Source organism: Ursus arctos, unplaced genomic scaffold (assembly GCF_023065955.2).
Source record: "Ursus arctos isolate Adak ecotype North America unplaced genomic scaffold, UrsArc2.0 scaffold_2, whole genome shotgun sequence".
Classification (NCBI taxonomy): Eukaryota; Metazoa; Chordata; class Mammalia; order Carnivora; family Ursidae; genus Ursus; species Ursus arctos.
In genome coordinates, this window is record NW_026622874.1 from 8933164 (window position 1) to 8954058 (window position 20895).

The 20895-nt window shown below is 43.2% G+C and overlaps 1 protein-coding gene across 6 annotated transcripts in view; it reads right to left on the reverse strand.

Moving 5' to 3' along the window:
* The window catches only part of ILDR2 (immunoglobulin like domain containing receptor 2), a 62087-nt gene that overhangs the window by 24107 nt on the left and 17085 nt on the right, over nucleotides 1–20895 (reverse strand). For 3 of the 6 annotated variants that reach the window (XM_057315341.1, XM_048225279.2, XM_057315339.1), the window contains exons 3-4: nucleotides 20568–20687; nucleotides 1456–1512 (exon numbers count right to left, since the gene is read on the reverse strand). In XM_057315341.1, coding sequence (XP_057171324.1) covers nucleotides 1456–1512; nucleotides 20568–20687 — 177 coding nt within the window. The remainder of the gene's footprint in view (nucleotides 1–1455; nucleotides 1513–20567; nucleotides 20688–20895) is intronic. The other 3 variants (XM_057315344.1, XM_057315342.1, XM_057315343.1) reach the window with 1 other exon arrangement.

Consider the following 20895-nt stretch of genomic DNA (forward strand, 5'->3'; position numbering starts at 1 on the left):
ATTCAAATTTACCAGGCCACCATCTCTTCACTGAGGAAATGAGAATGTCTTGCGCCTGGTGAGAACGGTCTGGAGAGCATTCCTGATGAGGACAATAGAGAGCTGAGGGCTTTGTCCCGGTCCTCAGCTACAACACAATAACATTATGTGGCCCGAGACAGATATGAGCCCTGAGGAACAGAAGGGTGGTGTGGCTCAGTGTCTACAAGTAAGGTCAGGCAGTCAAGGATAAAGACCGGCAGGTTACCTCGGAGAAGCAAAAGAATGCTATTCATGAAAGGATTCTTGGGAGTCAAAAGGGAGGGATAGTCAAGGGACAAGGACCAGATATGAAAACTACAGTAACTCTTTCTTGGGACTGGGGGATATAACATCTAGTTTGAAGCAATGCTTTGTAACATTGTTTGTGTGTGTGATGGACAAATGGGTACAGACTGACAGAACTCCGGATAAGGGGGAATCACAAAGAGGTATCTATTTGTGTCCTTGGGATCAACAACAATATGAAGAATGTCCATATTTGGGTTGGCCAGCTAATGGCAAAACAGGAGAATTCATGGAAGAATAATCAGTGAAACTCAACTGTAAAGACTTTGGATGTTTTAAAACCTGAATAAAGTCAAAACCAATGGCCAAGAATATTTCGTACCTCTGTGTTGCTCCCAACTCTTATGCAGCTCTTAACCCTTTGGCAGAAGCCCTCTAAACCAAGACTGAGTCATAGTCTTTCCTACTCCCTGAGTTTGCATATGTTCTTTCCCATAGTTCATTCTTGTTTCTCTCTGAACCTCCTTCCATTACAGACTCTGGGGCTGCACCGAACTGATGTTCGCTTGTCTGGGCTGGTGCATTCAACTTAAGCTACATAAAACGACAGAGGTGTGCATTTGGGGTTTCCTTGCCATGTGGTCTATGGATCTCAGGGGCTTAGGGGGCCCAAGAAGCCCCTGAATTGCATACAAAACAATGTAGATCTGTAAATGTCAACCTTTCAAGGGAGGATGGTGCATTACTTTCATAAGGCTTGAAAAAATGTTTTGGTAAAGTTATAAAAGGCAATTCAGAGCAACAAGATTGTACACTAATGAATGGGTAACATATAATTTAGGGAATAAGGAAATGTAGGTAAGTAATAACTCTTTGGGGGATCCTTATAGTTGTCTAGTTACAGTTGAGATACTGAATGGTTATGGAGATTGCCAAAGAGCCTGCAAGGCCTGACACTGAAGTGCTGGGTCCCCACTGCAGCCTATTCTAATGATCATTATTCTTTTAGGGCCTAGTAACGGAAGAAATACAGTCTGAAGTCTTTTCCTTAGTTCATCCTGGAAAAGACCACAGAAACATACAGACAAACGTGCAAATAAATTACAGGAGCAATTAGCGACTAATGCAGAAGCAAGACAGATGGAGTGACAGCGAATTAAGCAAATAAAGAGTTAAATGATGGAATACCTGGCATAATCTCCACAGCAAAACTGGGCAAGAGATCAGCAAGCAGCCCTGTCCTGCCTAGAAGAGGTGGAAGGAAAAGAAGAAGGAAAGAGGTTACTCCAGAGGAAAATGCAGCTTGAAGGTTGGCTTCAGTTGGGACCATCTCTACACAGGGCCGTGGACCCAGGCTCTTTGTGGTGGGAGAGGCAGGTCACAGAGGCTGAGCTCAGTCAAGACAAAAACCTTCTCCACCAATCTTTGGCAGCCATCGAAGTGAACTTTGCACCTAAACCAGATGGAAGCAGAAACAGAACTTTCTCTCCAACTATTTATAGCAGGAGGAAATCTCTGCTTCAAAGATGAAAAGCCCCGCTTGAGCAGACTGACATACACCATCTCCACTCATGTCTACATTCTTCTCCACACATTTTATTGGAAAGTCAAATCCATCTGTATCCAAACGCACAACCTACATTTTCATACATCCATACACAGTCCTATGTCCATATCAAAACAAAAGTATGTATTCGGTTTTACCCCAGAACTGCCTCACTACGTGAGTCTATTGATAGCCTAAAGATGTTTCAATGATTAAAATTTTCAAAGGCAAGGAAAAGATAAAGTTAGATGACTTGCACGCTCTTCTACACTCCTTCTGGTTTCAGAAATACTCTATACATATGTATATGGTATGGCTTTTCCATATGGGACCCACAGCTGGCGTCGTATGAACCCAAGTGCCTTCTGCATGATACAGCAGACGAGCTTAAGGGCTGGTGTCAGAACAGGGGCCCCTCGGGGCTCTGGAAGGCAAAGAGCTGTGCAGGAACCAAGACTGTGCAAGATGTGGGGGAGGCGGTTAGTCCTTTTAACAGCTAGCCTGGTTTAGAGAAAGAAGCACTCAATGCTTTCGCCATGTTCTCGTGTCATGATAAATGTAAAGGCCCTGCTCTGACTTCTGCATCTGTACCAGATGTTTCTGCCACACGAGGCCTTGCTAGTAAACAAGCTGCATTGTGAAGCATCTAGCAAGTTGCCCTCCTTTCAGACTTCTGATGGCAAAAAGCCGCGGTGGTTCCACCTAAGCATGCAACCGAGTCTTACTTCACTTATGTGCCTAACATACACCCCTAGAACGGCTCTGTCCAATAGAAACAACGTGAGCTACATATAATTTTAGCTTTTCTAGTAAACACATTAAAGAATGAAAAAAAGAAAAGAAAGAAATTTAATACTATTTTTTACTCATACCAATGTAGCCAGAATATTGAACTTCAAAGGCTCAGTAGCCATGTGTCCCTACTGAATCCACAGTTTGAGGAGTCTGCTTCATGGATTTGGCTCATTTAGAAAACAACTTAAGTTTGTTGGTTGAGGTGCGTTAGAGAACAAGTTACCCATGGGTGTGGTTTATATTTTGAATCTAAAAGATTGGTCATGATTGGTCACTGGTCCCTTCCTCTATCAAAGCACTCCATAGAAAAGAAGCTCTGGGAAAAGTCAAAGAAAAAGCATCTCCTCCAGGACATTTACTTTTTCTTGGCTCTCCCTACCTATACGAGGCCACTGTGGTAAAAGGTGCCCTGCTCCTATGTCCTGCGTGAGTCAATGGTCCCTCATTTGAAAAATTAATTGGGACCACAATACATTCCAAGGTCAAGGAAGGATAGAATGAGTGACTTAGGCTAGCTCTGTTTTAGGTTTTGGCAAGAAGGGCAACTTTCTTTCTGTCTTCTATCTTGTGCAGCTAACATGCTAAGGATGGTCCGCTGTTTGCGAGGTCTCTTGGAAGAACATACAGGAGCCAAGTGGAACATTGGAAAAAGGCATCCTGAAGGAGAATTCTCTGGCTAGCCTTTGGCCTAAGCCTTCAGGAAATGCTATGAGGAGCCTCTGAGACTCACATGTGGTCTAATCCAGTTCCTAGGATGGAATGCCAGACAGAGATTCGGGACCAGAGTCTGAGGAAGTGATTCAGCGCATGCATTGGTCTCATCTGGAGTGTTCTGGGTACAAATATCTCTTGGAAACTCAAGAAGGAAACAACTGGTTAAGGATTGGGGAATTTGGGATGTTGGCCATCTCTTAAAGATGTAATTAATATTAAATACCAGGCAATAGCCAATGATCAAGAAGTCAGTATGCAGTGTTTTAGCAAACTAGTTATCAGATACTTACTTAATGGTGACTAAAAAAAAATCCAGACAATTAGCACTTCTGAATGTATCTCTTATTGTATCTAGTAAAATGATTCTTGTGTCTACTCTTGAGCTCCCAAGCCTACCAATGTTTTAAACATCTCTAGATGTACAATAGCCCATAATTAACTACAGTCGTAATAGAATATTATTGATGATATAAACTACAGATTTGTACACCCTCACAGGGAATTAACCATGTGATAACTGTTAACTATAAAAAATCCAAATATTTGGTGCCTGGGTGGCTCAGATGGTTGAGCGTCTGCCTTCAGCTCAGGTCATGATCCCAGGGTCCTGGAATCGAGCCCCACATCAGGCTCCCTACTCAGCAGGAAGCCTGCTTCTCCTTCTCCCTTTACTGCTCCCCCTGCTTGTGCTCTCTCGCTCTTTTTGACAAATAAATAAATAAAATCTTAAAAAAAGAAAGAAAGAAAGAAAGAAAGAAAGAAAGAAAGAAAGAAAGAAAGAAGGAAATCCATATATTCAAGGAATATATGGAGCTCGTACCTATTATATAGATGGCATTATACTAGAGAAAGCAGTGGACTGGGAGTCAGGGTACCATTAGTTTACTTGGGGGCTACCATAGGCAATCCTCTTTCTAGGTCTCAATTTTCTCATTAATCAAATGAAATGATTGAATAAAGTGATCTGTAAAGAGGGAGACTATATGTCCTGGTGTGTGCCTGTTGTCCTGGTGTAAATATTAATAGCACTACTTTTTACTCTCAAGGTGTCCTATTTTGGACGAGGAATTATATGACCACCCTATCAATAATATTTTTTGGCTCTCAAATCTGATACTTCAAGATTAGAGTTGCAAACTCAGCTCTGTATGTTTAGAGGGACAGCAGGTAATGCAAGTAATTGCAGCTAGCCAAATGTAATACAACAGGGAGCATTTTGGGGTGAAGCAAATGGCAGATCATGTGTCTACAGGGGCTGCTACTACTCACCTTTAGCCAATTGCTGCCCCACACGAATGTGTCTTCCGGGTCTTCCTGTTTTTCAAAAATTAGCCAGACCACACACTTTTGTGTGAAATATCCTCATTTTCAAATGTTGGCAACTGAGTCACAGATTTTTTAAAACACTCGACAAGCCATACAAAATATATTTTGGGGGCTGTCTAGAGCCCAGAGATCACACACTTGCAACCACGGACAGGTATATACAGACCAATATATTTATGAGCACGTAAAACACAAAAGCTGGCTTTCCCCCCACAGGCTGTTTAGGTTACCTTGTTGGTCTTCTGACATGGTTTCTACACACAGAACATCAATGAGTATGAGCTCTAGGAACCCATGTTCAAATTCTAATCTGAAAGCAAGAGTATTACATACCAAATTGTTCGCCCTTCTTATTTCTGGGGGGCTGGAATGGGCATCATAGAAGAACAATGAAGGCATTTTCATTTCTAGATTATATTTTTACGTATGTAATTTAAAAATTAAGGATAGGGTGGCATCAAAAATATGGACAGGAGATTCACAAAGCTTGTCTCCAACAGAAAGACGTATATCGAGCTTCTCATTCTCCCAAAAGTAACAGTAAGCAGCTGATGCTTCAGGGAAAGATGACGTTTTCCCGTAATGCACCTGTGCAGTGCTAGCCCCAGGGTGGGTGACAGCATCTTGCCATACAGTGGGTGAAATTTAATGTCTTCAGAATTCAGGACATAGCAGGAGTTTGGGGACAGCAGACAATATGACTATATCATGTCAACAGCAGAGAGAGTGCAGATCTCTCTGGCTTTTATACCACAAATTATATTTTACTGGGACTAAAGGCATTTTTAAAAGCAGATTTATGCTGGAATCAGATATTTCTGAAAATGATTCTGCTTCCAGCTTCTTGACTAACAATTCCTAAGGAATGCTGTTGCCAGCTAGAAATGCTCTATCTTGTCTTCCTATTCTATCACATCCAATGAAGGTCTGATCTTAGAAAGGCCAAACAATTCCAGTAAATACTTTCCAGATTTCAGGAGCACTTTACCAACACTTGTGAATCACTGCTATTCTTCCAGGATTCAGTTTAAGAGGGGCAATTACAAGTCACTTTCATGTCTGAGGAAAGGATAGAAAACAGACCCTGCAAATAGAAGGCCACATCTATGCTTTCCAAAACACAGCGCAAACTATCTGTAGAAAATACCGTTTTTATGTAAGCACTCAGTTTTCCCCAAACCTTGCAGAATCCATTACTTTTAAGAAATTTCCACATGAATAGACCAAACAAATTAGGCGTACTAGTAGTTTGTACATACATACACACACAAGTACCCGCTTCGTACAATTACCACCACAAACTTTGCAGACAAAAACATTCCATCCTTTGGGTTGAATGGTCGGGGCAGAAACAGGCATTGTGAATAAAACAACCTTGTATCTTACCTATATAATTCCCTATTTCAGCTGTTTCCCACCACTGACACACCGAAGTTATCCCCAACTGAACTCTTTGTACATATTCCTGAAAACCAGCTCACTTCTGGAATGTCTCCAATTCATTCATTCATCATTCAGTCAACAAAGAAGGGTGGACTGTGCCAGGTGGAGACACAGAGGAAGACGACATGAACCCTATGCTTGAGAGGCTCACTGTCTAGCCCGCGCGGCTTGTCCAACAATGTCGGTCTAAGAACGAGTTGTAGTTACCCGTTTCTGTTTCACAAACTTACTAAGGTCAAAGGACTTTCCTCCTGCCAAATCCAATGATCATCAGCTTTTTTTTTTTTTTTCGTGTTTGACACCATGTTCCGCCTAGTCATGACACAGTCCTTGCCTGGTTTCCCACTTCTCTTCTCCTTGTGGCCTTAACTTTGCACATTTCACAACACACCACGTCCTAGTGACGCTTCCCCAAGGTGCAAATGCTCTTTTCTTGGTAGACCAGGCTCCTCAAGGCAGGATTTACTTACCCCCTTTACTAACAAAACCAGCTAATACACCTCTCAATCTCCTGCTTTGTTCAAATCCTTACCGCACACACTCTGAAATCCATTCTGGCAAGAGCCCTGGAAGGACTCTGCCCTGAGAGCGTGGGACCTCCTCCAGGCTCCTGAGGACCCCGTACACACCTTCCTGGGGATGCTTATCTCTCCGCTGCAATGACTCCTTTCCGTGTGCCTCCCCTAGCAGGATGGAAACCCCTCCAGGGCAGGGACTGTGTGCCGAGCTCAGCATCCCCAGCAGCCCACCTCAGCCAACTGGACCTTGAAATGTTTCCAGTAGCAAATCACCACTGGCCGGTATGCTGAGCTTCTGGTTGGATTCTGGTTCATTGTTTGTGAAAGTACCTTTTATCCCAGATGGAAAAAGGCTCTTAATAAGAACATGAAGGAAACATTCATTCATTCATTCATTCAGTACTATTCTATGTACTGGAGAGTGTTTAGCACCCCTGGACTCAGGACTCAACGCCAGGAGCAACCTCTAGTCCTTCCAGCACCCCAAATGCCATCTTGCTATCTGGGGAGACTGAAACACCCCCCCAGCCCCACTACCCACAAGTCGCAAACTACCAGGCTATGGTGTCTTGTTTTAAGATTTTATTTATTTATTTAACAGAGAGGGAGACAGCCAGCGAGAGAGGGAACACAAGCAGGGGGAGTGGGAGAGGAAGAAGTAGGCTTCCAGTGGAGCAGGGAGCCCGATGTGGGGCTCGATGCGGGGCTTGATCCCAGGACCCCGGGATCATGCCCTGAGCCAAAGGCAGATGCTTAATGACTGAGCCACCCACGTGCCCGGAGGCTATGGTGTTTTTAAGGCAGTCATTACACAGAGATACAATATGCATCCAAAATTTAGCCCAGAAAGTTGCTTTTGTCTCTACTCTTAAAACGTAAATCTAAGCTCTGATTACTAGTGTGAACCTTCAAAGTGCAATGGAAGGGACCGAAGTTTTAGACTTAGGACAAACTTGTTTTCAGATCCTAGAACTTCTATTCACTTACTTGCTGACAACAGACACTAAATTATTTAAAGCATGGGAACTCACAAAAAGGAGAAAAAACAATACTTCCTTCATTCTTATGATGTCACCACTGCTGACAGCATTGTTCTCTTCATTCATTTCTTGGAATGTATTACCTCGGAGTCCTCCTCAGGTTTGCCAATATTCATACTAATGGCCTTTCTGGTTAGGACGATCAGACGTTCAGAATGCTTTTCTTCCCCAGTTCCTTGCAATTCCCCTCTTCTCCCTTCTGTTTAAAGCACATCTGGGCTTCATCCCACTTCCAAGCTTTCCTAACATGCCCTAGATCCATTTTCAGGGCTGTGCTGTACCCACCCCCTGGTCTCTCAGCTCCTAACCGTCCAAAATGTTTCTCTCCTAAGTCTTTTAGGAGAGCAGATGGTTTTCTCTGGCCCCCTCAAGTGTAAAGTTGTTTCTATGGCTATTTGGAATCCCAAATAGACTGGAAATTTCCCAAGTGCACACACATCCCTGTTTTTATTCTATATTCCCATAGCAACCATGCATTCAATAAATATAATTTATGATTATCCATCACAAATGTGGATATAGCTTCCCTTTCTTTTACATATATTTATAAAGTGTATTTAAGCATTCATGCATGTACTTTTTTCTTTTTATATCTTTTACATTTTGGGTCACTTTAAATTATAGTGCATAATTCTGACAGTGAATTCTCTCCACAAAATGACTAGTATTGGACCATCTGCAATTAACTATTAATTTTCAGGCTTTTTGGCAGTGATTATAAGCTTGGCCTAAGGCACTGACTTCTTTTTTTTTTTTTTAAGTAGGCTCCATACCCAGCACGGAGCCTAACACAGGGCTTGAACTCATGTGAGATCAAGACCTGAGCTGAGATCAAGAGTTGGACGCTAGGGGCGCCTGGGTGGCACAGCGGTTGAGCGTCTGCCTTCGGCTCAGGGCGTGATCCCGGCGTTGTGGAATCGAGCCCCACATCGGGCTCCTCCGCTATGAGCCTGCTTCTTCCTCTCCCACTCACCCTGCTTGTGTTCCCTCTCTCGCTGGCTGTCTCTGTCTCTGTCAAATAAATAAATAAAATCTTAAAAAAAAAAAAAAAAAAGAGTTGGACGCTTAACCAACTGAGCCACCCAGGTGCCCCAGCACTGACTTCTTCAATTCACATAGAATTTCAGAAGTAGATTTTATAGCTAGAAAGAATCTCAGAGGTCATCTAACCCATAACCCACTCCATGTTTTCAGGAATCGGAGGCTCAGAGAGATTAAGGATCTTACTCCAGTCACATAGCTAATAACCGAACCAGGAGTAGAACCTGGGTCTACTCATCCCCATTCCAGTATTTTTTTTCCCAATATCTCATTCCCCCTCAAGCTTTGCTTACCCTTAATTTACAAACGTGCAGCAACAGCTTTCTAGTTTTCTAATATTTGCAGAGAGCAACTCTGAAATTTATGTTTGTGGCATTATTGCTCTACTTATATAATTAAAGTATAATTTTTGGATGTACAAAATGTAGAGATGGTTGAAATTTTCAGCAGCTTTTAAAGTTGTGACCAGAAAATGATTACTGAATACATCATAACACACAGTATGAGCTAATTAAAAGATTCACCATGCTGCTACAAACTAATCAACAATAACAGAAATGATTGCAAAGTACTCTGCCTTTGCAAAGTGCTATAGTGAACCAACTCCCTGCCCCCCGAGAGGGACTAGAAGCCAAGTATTATTAGTCATAGAACATGTACAACTTGGCCTGAGATGAAATGCAGAAGACAGCCTGATTTGACTCCAAAACGACATGGAGGAAGGTGGGATTTAATGGAAGGAGGAAATGGACTTTCTTGGAACCCAGCGTGATTTCCTGAGCTCACCGGGCTCCGTCCAACAGACTGGCACGGGCAGCTTACACACAAAGATACCAAGAATGGCCACTTAACCCACCGAGGGACACAATGCTTGTAGGTCTTGGACTGTCAGAGTCCCTGCCCTTTCCTCGCTGGCCACCCCCTCTCAGTTGCGAGGGGCGTACACCAGGCGGCACTTTCCCAGACCCAAGTCGAGGCACCGCCCGCGTGTGAAATGCTAACGTGCCCTTGAATGGCTGCCCCTGGCTTTGGAGAAAAATGCAATGACTGTTTCCTGACCGGCTTTCAAGGGCCTGCAATTCTTTCTTCCCAGGGCTGAGCCGATTTTCTCGGTGACACCCACTCTCCCGCGGCCCCCGGTGCCTCCCCTCTGCGGGCCCGTCCCCCACCCCCACCCCCCGCCTCCCGCGCCCAGGCCCAGAGACTACAATGAAGCTGGCGGGCTGACCCAGCTGCTCCAGCTCGCGCCCGGGTAACCACGGCAACCGCAGGCTTCAGGAATGCGCGCTAATTGAAGGCCGAGTTTCCTCCCACAGCGATGAGCAACAAGTGAAGCAAAAATAGTGAGGCGGGATAAAGGCTGAGAAGGAGCAGGGGTGGAGGGGAGAGCTTGGCGCAGCGCGGGACTGCGTGGCTGGGGATTAGGGAAGGCGAAGAGCGCCTTCAAGACCTCGTTTGTTCTCTTAAGAACCCAGGGTCTCGAAGAGCTAAAGGGACATCCTTTACCCTCCAGGCATCTTAGTGCAAAATTTTCAGTGACCGATCATTAAGGCAAACCGCCATCTCTTTGCTGGGCCCCTCTGCTTGTTTCTCCTAAATGAATGGAGACGTGCACATCCGGGGTCTCCATGAATACATTACCAGCTAGCAGCAAGAGTTCAGCAGGTGAAGGAATGAGCTGACACTAACTTGCCCCCAGCTTCTCTGGATGTGCTGTTCTCTTCAAACCAAAGGAGAACCTTCAAGGTGGTCATGTTTATGGGGTGACCATCATACCAGTTTGACTGGACAGTACAAGTTTACGCCTGTTGTCTTGACATAAATTAGTAGAAGTTTTCCCTTTTCACTCTCAAGTATCCTGGTTTCGACAGTAAATTAGAAAGTCACCCTATCTAAAGCCTTTCCAGGGCCATCCAGATCCTAATCCAAGTCAGGCGTTCCCCAAGCCCCTCCAGACTTCACCAAATGGCCTGTGTGACTTAATCCTTGTATTTCCGCTCGAAACACCCTGTAATTAACTAAGGGCCATCCACTGAGAAATGGGGACTTCCAACAGCAACCAAAATATAGTAACCAAAACATAGCATGCTGGGACAGAATGTCCTGAAATCCACTAACAGGAAGAGTCCCCACAGGGCTGATTAGGATCACCACTGGCAAGGCACCACACAGATGTCATTCAGAAAACGTGAATCTATTAGTAATAGGATTGCCAATTCACAGATGGCTCATTAAAGCCTCTGCCTATGGAACAGGCTAAAGGGAAATTGGCTCTCTAGCAGGAGTCCCAGAACCAGAATTCCCTAAAGAGGGTTCCCTCAGATTAAGGATGACACACTAACAATGAAATGTGGGGGATGGGAACTGGTAGGAGTTCCTCAAAATAGGTCTTCCTTGTAACTTTCATTACCCCTCCCCCACTTTTACAGATTCTGAAACCCAGGCTCATCAACATGGACTTACCCTAGGTTATATTGCTGCACTGAGTCCAGGGATATCTGACCCCAAAGCCCATGCTCTTCACAAAGGACCCTGTCCAGTACCCAGATGGACTTTTGGTCAAGATCAGGGTTTTGCAACACTGGCACTATTGACATTTGGGGCCAGATAATTCTTTGTTGGGTGTAGGAAGTCTCTCCTGTGCTTTGTACAATGTTCAGCAGCCTCCTGGGCCCCTATAGCACCCCACAAGTTGTGACAACCAAAAATGTTTCTAGACATTGCCAAATGTCTCCTGGGGGAGGGGGACAAAATAGCCCCCTCTTGAGAACCAATAGCCTAGATATTAAATATCAAATACAGTCTTAATCGGTTGCCTCAGAAATATAATATTTATCTTTATAAAAAAACAGTAATTTTTATAGGACAAAATAGTGTCATTTCTTTATTTTGTATCTTCACTGTCCTAGGGACATAGTATGCAAAAAAGACGAGTTAAATGTAAATCATAATTGAAATGTAAATCATACTTGAAGCAAAACTGACTCTGTCATGGTGCCCATCGAAGAGCGAGGTTGCAATTATGCAGTGAAGAGGTCTGAAGGCCACAGGAGACTTCTTGCAAAGACTAAAAGGCATGACCCCAGGTCTTTAGGGCAACCACAGCCTCACTCCACTGCTCACGTAGAAGAATAGTTGTCACTGACAGTCATTACCCAGAATCACATTCTAGTTGATGCCTGGCTAACTTTCTAATTCCTCCAACAGAGTCATCTAGATAAGCTCAGGGCAGAGCAGGCCAGGACAAGGAGAGAGGACTGGGAGAGAAGGCGATGTGGCTGAAGCCTAAAGAGCTCACTCCTAATTAGCTCTCTCTCTCCTTGCATGGGAGCCAGCATGATTATCTTGGCTTTTCTGGAACTCTGAAGGCACAGGTGTCTACTGAAGACAGAAAGGATGGTTCCCGCCCTCCTCTAAGTGGAATCGAGTCTAGTTAAGGTCTTTCACTTGGGGCCAAGATATCTGAGGTATAATTGAGTCTACAAATGAAAATATGGGCACAGCCCAAATCCAAAGATGTTCCAAAGGAGTAAACCCCAGATATACGGCTAGAGTGTGGCTCTGTAATTAATTCCTTCTCTCCTTTCTGCCAGGAGTAAACTTTTTCTTTCTTCTCCCCCAATTCTTTTTCCCTCTTCTTCTGTTTGTAAATCTTGGAGAGAAACAGCAGCAGCCACTCTGAGAGATCAAAGTTTTAGCAAGCAACAAAGACCTCCAAGGAGCCTGTTGCCATGGGAACTCTTGGAGCTGAAGCCCTTTTAATCGGCAAATCTCCTTGGTTAGCAGCACCGGGCTGGGGTTGGCAAAGATGGAGAGAAGGAGGAGGAGGAGCCTTGGCCACAGTAGCCTTTCTTAACAGCCAGAACTAATGTCACGGGGTGGGAGTGCAATGGGATTCGGACTGAAGCAGCATTGACAAGGAGGGAGTGCTAGTAGAGCTCTTCTTGGCCTCAGAAACACGCACCTGTCAAAAACCCCTAAAGTCAATGGCAAGTTCTGAGATATCCCCTCCCAAGAATTCCCTGATTTCTGATTGTGGCCTTAATGGCTTCTTAATACTAACAGGCTGAAAGGTGTATTTTAGACCACAATAACAATTTCAGGCACAGTGTTGAGAATCCCTTGATTTTCTAAAAATTCATGTATGTCTGCTCCTCCACCCCTTTCCTCAGTACTTCTGGGTAAATAGCAGGAGGAGATCGAAGGGGAAATAGAAGCATGACAGGAAAACAAAGGTATCTCTGTGGCGTTGCCGTCACAGGGAAGAATCAATCCCAACTTCGCGCCTACTCACAAGGACCTGCTGGGAGCAAACCTATTTCTGGCTTCCTGGAATAGCATCGCATTCGGCCTATAAAGAAACACAAATGGATGAATTCCACAAAATATTAACAGTGTTTGTTTTTGCCTGCCTTCTTCATTTGGAAACAACTGCCCAATTTCCCTTTAAGAAGCTACTCCTTTTCCTTTTTCCCTTCAATTCATACGGTTCAGTTGGGGCTGTTGGTATACTTATGCTCCTTTCCCAAAGCACAGCCTACCCCCCAACAACAGGACTTTTGCTGAAACTATGGAGAAAGGCACTTTATCGTCCTGAGAGGGATTGCATTAAAGACCATGGAAGTCTAGAACTGTTGGGGGCTATCTTTGTTCCAAATGGGGAGCCTGCCTGAGAATTCAGCTAACACAGAAGAGACAGGGTTTCTTTAAAATAGAATCTGAACAGTGGGACTCAGACATGCTTGAACCTGGACTTATCAGTTACCTAAGCCAAAAAATTTTCCTCAGCCAGGTTAAATGTCTAGCCCTTGCAATCGAAGAGTTCTGTAGAATACAGTCATTGGCTCTGGATGGCGAGATATTAGGAGATATTTTCTTCTTTTGTACATTTCTGTTCTGCTTGAAATGTTTACAAGACACACGCATCATTTTTTCTAAAACAAATAATATTAAAGCAAAACAAGACAGCAGTATTTCAGGCATCACCCCGTGTAGAGAATTAATTCTGCAATCTGAGGGCCTTCTAAATAAAGTCAAAATCATAGAAAGGACACAAAGCTATCTTGTTTATCCTAATATCTTAGACAAGAGAACCTGTTCCATGTTGAAAGCTCATCAGAGAGGAAGTTTCTATAATTTCTCCCACCAACCATAATTTTTAAAAATTGTTATTTACCATTAGGAAAGCCTTCCTTAGCTTTAATCTAAACATCTCCTGGGTCATGTCCTCTTATTCTATTCTCAGTCCAGAATCAGGAGTGTTCTCCCAGCCATGTTTCCACTTGGGTCCTTTCCCTCATTTTTCTACTTGAAGGCCCTTAAAAAAACAAGCTACCATATGGGACATCAGAAAGAAGGGGTCAGGCCCTCATATTGAGCATGGAAAGAAGTAAGAACAAGGCGAGCTGCTTTTAGATTTTAAAATAATAACTTCTCTGCTTGAGCCTTCCTGAATGGTGAAGTCCTTTTCCTGCCAGCTGGAGCTGCCCAAGGGAACTTTCCTCCTATCCAAACAGTGGCACGGGTCCAGGTTATAAACATCCTGTCCTTGCCACAGATCTTAGACCAACATCTAATCTCAGGGTGGCAGATTTCTGGGCACTCCCTTCTTCTGTCTGATGGTATGGCTCTACGATCCCAAGTGTCTAAATGTTTCTAAGGTGTCTGTCACCGTCCTCTCAAAGCACCCAAAACACCAAGTGTATTTCTAACTTTGGTATGACTTTACCTTCTGAATCATCAAAAAGAGATTAAAGAATGTTCGGTATGGTTTTTGTGTTTAATGTTGAATCAGCAGTTGTCCTCCCATTTCTCTGAATCACTTGTCTTCAGATATTTCTGAAACCTCTGAAAGAAGCATCCACAGTGATTTGTAGATGGTTCAGATGTCTGGGAAAGGGAGGGTGGGGTGATGCTCCGTGGGGGAGGTATGCAATCCAGGCAAAAACAACTATGCCTTTGAAGTAAGGGCCTAGGTCAACGGTTATAGGCAGTTTGCCTAAGAAATAAAGTGAAATACTAAAGCAAATCTGAGACAAGTAAAAACTATCACCCATGACCTCAAGCAGCAATCACGATTTTTAAAACATGGCTTATGGGGCACCTAGGTGGCTCAGTAGGTCAACCCTCCGACTCTTGATTTCGACTCAGGTCATGATCTCAGGGTGGTGAGATCAAGGCCCACATCAGTTTCTGGGCTGCACAAGGAGCCTGCTTAAGATTCTCTCTCTCTCTCTCCCTGGGGCGCCTGGGTGGCTCAGTCGCTAAGCATCTGCCTTCGGCTCAGGGCGTGATCCCAGAGTCCTGGGATCGAGCCCCACATCAGGCTCCTCCACTGGGAGCCTGCTTCTTCCTCTCCCACTCCCCCTGCCTGTGTTCCCTCTCTCGCTGGCTGTCTCTCTCTCTCTGTCAAATAAATAAATAAAATCTTTAAAAAAAAAAAAAAAAGATTCTCTCTCTCCCTTTCCCTCTGCCCCTCTTTCCCCACCCCCTCTCCACCTGTGCTCACACTCTAAATAAATAAATAAGTAAATAAATAAATAAGGCTTATGCAGAGGAGCATTCTATAGTTTCTTAATATAGACCGGTCACGTGGTATCACGGAAAGAGATGAGGCTAGGAATCAAGACATTTGGATTGAATCATCATCACTGTTTCTTTACAGGGATAATTGTTATAAAACCTGAACAGTAATTTCTTCACTGGGAAGATGAGGAAAATAATGCCTGCTCTCCTACCTTACATGGTTCTTACAGAAAAAACTTGAACTACAAAAACTGAACTATGAATTATTATCAGTATACATTAACATGAATAGCAGACATAGTAATGGTATCACTTTGGTGGACATTTATTGCTTTTTTTTTTTTTATCTCACATCTGTTCTTCCTCTTTTTGTAAGAGTGCCCCAATTTCCTTTGGGGAAATGATTCTTCTCCATATCTTGGTGGACTAGCCACCAAGAGCCCTTGATCTCCCAAGGCTAAGCAGTGGACACCTGTCCAAACTAGGCCAATTGGGCTCTTTCGTCTGAGACTGATTCTTGAGTGGAAAAATGAAATTAAAAAAAAAAAAACAGTTAAATTGATTTTTTTTCTGGCTATGGAGTCCTAAAGACATTGTCTATTCGTTCTTGCTACGTAGGCCCTAGAGCATCTCTGGCACAGCAGTTCATCAAAACCTTTTTACTTTTTTCCTGGGGAAATACAAAATAACAGCAGAAGTGACCCATGTCACTGCCAGACCTGGCCCCTAAAAAGTCCCACATGATCTTTCTCACTCTCTCTTTCTGAGCGGCTGGGAGCAAATGTCTCCAGCACAGCTGAGCCAAACAATGGAGAAACTTAGACCCCTTACTCCACCACCTGGAAGGGAGCTACCCAGGTGAGCCTCCTAACCATATCTGACTAGGACAAGAGGAAGTAATAGGTTTCTACTGTAGAAAGTCACTGAGACTTGGGGGGCGTTTTTACAGAAGCTAACAAGTGTTACTCTAGCACACTGTCCTTTTCAAAAAGAGACCAATTTTCCATCCTTCCTTTCAATTATGATACCCTTCCAACAAATTATTTTCCTGCTGAAGTTAGCCATGTCCAATTCTGTTGCTTCCAACCACAGACCTTGATGGACCTATCACCAGTAATCATTTAAATGGCCAGATAAAGAATTAATGATCATGAGATTAAACAATGTTATCTCCCTTGAGACTGTAGACATTTATTGTACTGACCTTTTATAAGTCAAAAATACATACTTCGCACTGACTAACATTTAAGAGGCATAAAATATTTGTTACAGACTCTACCCATTTATCATCTCAAAAAACATTCACACCAGCCTCTTTATACTAGACACTCTGCTAGGCATTACAGATATAAAGACAAATGAGCATTAGTCCTTTACTCTGAAGAGCACATGGTCCAGTGCTACGGAGAAGCCTCCAGCGTTGTGGGAGAAATCAGGACACGTACATATGCAGTACCAGTGTCATCACTCACATGAAGTAAACTAGAAGACTGATAGGTTCTGTCCTTGGCCCTTTCCACTTTATATAACCTTCCTGGGTGACTCATCCATTCTCTCATGACTCTATCACTCAGGATTCTCGAATCTATTATCTCTGATCCTCGCTTCTCCACTGGGTTCCACACCTACATTTCTAGTTGTCGGCAGGACATCCCTACCTTGGGGTCCCACAGGCCTCCCATATTCAACATGTCAAGGACCAAAGTCATTCTCCTGCCTCCCCAACCTGTTTTCCAACCTGCATCCTCTCTTAGTCGATGGAACAGCTGGCTACCCAGGTAGCTAGAAATCATGGAGTCCTTTGGACTCATCCCTCTCTCTCATTTCTTTTTTTTTTTTTTTATTAGTCACCAAGATCCATCACTTCCATCTCAGGAATGTTTCTGTGTTGTCACTTCTCAATCCACTACTCTGGTTCAGAATCTCCTAGGCTTCCACCCACACTGCGGCAGCAGCCCCACAGCCCATCCCTCTGTTCTAGCATCCCTTTTGCATTGTCTACTCTGCTGCTAATTATTGTTTTGACCCTGAGATCTCACTTCATTCCTCTGTTGGTATTTCTTTACTGGTTCCCCAAAGTCTTAGTCTGACATATAAGTTACTTCACAATCTTGTTCTGTCAACTTTTTCCATCTTCACCTTTGTGAATATGATGAAAAAAAATAAATTCTTAACTTTGCCTCTAATGTAGCTCTTTCACTCGCCTTTCCTCACTAATTGGCCATCTGAAATTCCAACCAGTTTTCTTTTTCTTTTTAATAATAATATTTTTTTATTATATTATGTCACCAGACAGTACATCCCTGGTTTTTGATGCAAAGTTCCATGATTCATTACTTGCGTATAACACCCAGTGCACCATGCAACATGTGCCCTCCTTACTACCCATCACCGGCCTATCCCATTCCCCCACCCCCCGCCCCCCTGAAGCCCTCAGTTTCCAACCAGTTTTCTGCTCCCCACTTTGTGATCATCTCCAAGAACAGCGATGCTCAGCTCCTTCCAGGCACCAACAATAGTTTCTTTTCATTCTTGTGGGATTAGTCCTTTTAACCCTGACATACAGCAAAAGATCGCAGTCTATTCTCTCTGGCTTCCTTGTGAGTGAGCACACACCCTATACATTCTTGTGACCAACCTGTAACCCCTTCTATCTCTGTCATGAGCACTGAGGTCCTGGTAGTACCTTTTCAAGGTGGTCACATCCCTCATGTTCGTCTACTTTTCAATCTCAAAATTTAAAAATTGAAATGAAGCTCAAAAGTAACCTAAACACCTTTTCCTATACATAAATGTCTCATTTATAACAACACTTAAGATCTTCCCACCTTCCTGGGACAAAGAAGTCACTACTCCTGAGAATACTTATTCCATCTTTAGACGTCCCCCGTTGTTAACAGTTATTTCTTCATACTGAGATGGACTTCTGCTCCTTGTAACCGCTGCTCTTGGTTCCAGTTCCACCCAGTCACACAGGCACAGTAAGTTTTCAGTCCCTCTTCTATACAATTTCAACTGGAGATACTTCCCGTGCTCCCTTTCCCAAGCCCTCCTTCAACGAGATCAAACCTTCCCAGCTCCTCCAACATTTCCTAATGTAAAATTCAATGACTGAATCAGTGACTCATGGAGGTTGCAATTAGCAAACTGTGCACCCAGTTATATGCCCCCTGAGGTCTTCATCTCCTTGACGTTAACCTCAGACATCAGATTTCTCTCTTGGTCTCACATAAAAGGAATACCTAACAATTAGGCCTGTAGGATGTAACAACCAAAGCATTAGAATTTTAAAAACTGTGACCATATTTTGAAACATTCTATAAAGGGTGTCAAGACAAAGAAGACTCAGAATTTTGCATCTGGGAAGTAAATAACAGTACTTCCTGTGTCCAGAAAATTCTCGTCGATTTCAAACTAACTTCTTTAAATAAATAACACAATTCGTGTTGTCCTAAAAAGTTTACATGGCAGATATATCGTACTCTGGACGTTTCTAATTAATGTGGAACACGGCAGAATGACGTGTTTCTCCTCCCGAAGAACTCTAGCATGGATCTGCCTATCTCACAGGTACGCTTCTTCTACTGTGATGGGTTGACCTGCAGCCTCCCCAGTCTTCCTTTACCATTCTTACCGTTCTTTCTGGAGTGACACTGATTTCTGCTCTTCATCTTTTCTCCCATCCTCGGTGACCATTTTCATCTGAGCCTTTCTTTTACCCACCTCTCAGTGTCCTCAGGACACTATCTTCCCCCAAGTGACTATATGTTTTGACGCAGGGGAATGCCCTTCCCATACCTCAGCACATCCTCAGATGACAAGGCTTCCACTCTACTCATTTTCCCACATTTGCAGAATTGGGGACAAATTATTTAAAGTGGTTTTTACCTGGCCTCCTTTTCCTTCACAGGCAATTACTTCTCTGCAAATGGCTGCACTGGCCAAATAATTGTGTCCACAATTAGCTAATTGCAGGCTCAATGAGCCACTTGTTCCTTCAAACTTGGCCGTTAGAGTTGTGTGATTGGGCAGAAATTTATCTTTTTTATTCCCTTCTGATTTACAGAGTCGCAGCAGATCCCCAATCTGATTTCCCTGCATTCTTTCACAATGTCAATATAAGCGTTTTCACTTTTTTACCTCCTTTTGTATATCTGTCATACTTCCCATTCTTTTACAATCACAGGAGCTATGGTTTATGTATTAGACCCAAGGTATATGTATTTGAATTAAGTCAACCCTCTAATAAGGGTTAATTATGATTAACTAAAGGGTTAATCATTAATAAATAATTACCTTAATCCATTGTATAAATCATAAAAGTTAGGCAGCAGAACAGTTGATTTGCCAAAGGCACACAGTCACAATAGAGAAAACTAAAAATCCTATATAGCAAATTCCATTTTCTCCCTGGGCCCTGAGTTTACCACATGGGGTAAAAATTAACCTTCAACCTTATTTGCCTTTAAAAGAAAGCACGTTAAACATTCCTCCAAATTGTTATCACCTGGCTTCTTGGAAACTACAAAAAATGTCATTTCATCTAAAAAATGGCCTCAAGTGTTTACCTTTTCTCCTACAATTAGTTTTCTTAATTTCTGTATATTTTATCCTAATTTTCTTGTTCAACCAACATTTATAGAACATGAAGTATGTGCTCAATTTTCAGTTTCATACAAGGAGGTCATTTCCACTGACACTCCATTCCTCCACTAAAGAGGACAAGTAGCCAAAAATAATGTATTTTCCTTTATGAAGAAATTAATATTAATAAGGATTAGATATATTTGTTTTGAGAATGACTCAGACGCTTTCAGGTTTCAAGGCAGTTGCCTCCCAATTAAGCCCTAGTAGGCTCTCCAATAGCTCTTTCCATCAGGCATGTTTTATCATTAAACTCTCCAGTTTACAGCCGCCCTTCCTCATGACTGTCTTAAGTGTAGTAACTGAATGGGAAAAGATTCCTGACATCTTGGGAGATCCCCACTCACCCATGGATTCTTATCTCTCAGTTGTCTCTACTCTGGCATTTCCTTCAACGCTTAGCACACAAAAAGATAAGTAAAGCATTAGAACAGAGAGAAATCAGGGTTAAAGGTACACAAGTGGAAAGGAGGGGAAAAAACCAACCCTGAGAAAGCAGAAGCGACACTCAGAACAGTGCCAGAAGGGGCCTCCAAGAAACAAGACACAACAAATATGGCTGCCGCTCATGAAGAGCATATTCTAAAGCCAGTTTGTGCACAAGAAATAAAGTCTGTGTACGCAAGCTGCTGGAACACGCAGGGAAGTGAGGAGAGGGAACAGTGCAAGCAGTCTAAGATATCAATGCTGCTGATGGTTTTCACTTACCCAATACCAGCAGTTCCGCCAAGTCCTCGTTTTTGCCTTCCAGGTCATCAGGGGTGGTGATAATACAGTAATAGAGTCCGCTGTCTCCCCACATGAGTTTTCCGATTTGAAGATCTGCATCTGTTATCATAAAGAGAAGTGCCCGTTCCTAAAACTTCCCCCTGAAAGGAAAACACTGGACAAGGGAGGGTGAAAGGGGGCCCTTCTGGAAGGAATGTCTGCCATGTTCTACTTCTCCACCTAGATGGTGGTTGACAAGAGGTTTGCTTTATTTTAAACAAACAAATACACAAACAAACAAAAAACCAATAGCAAACACTAGCATCCC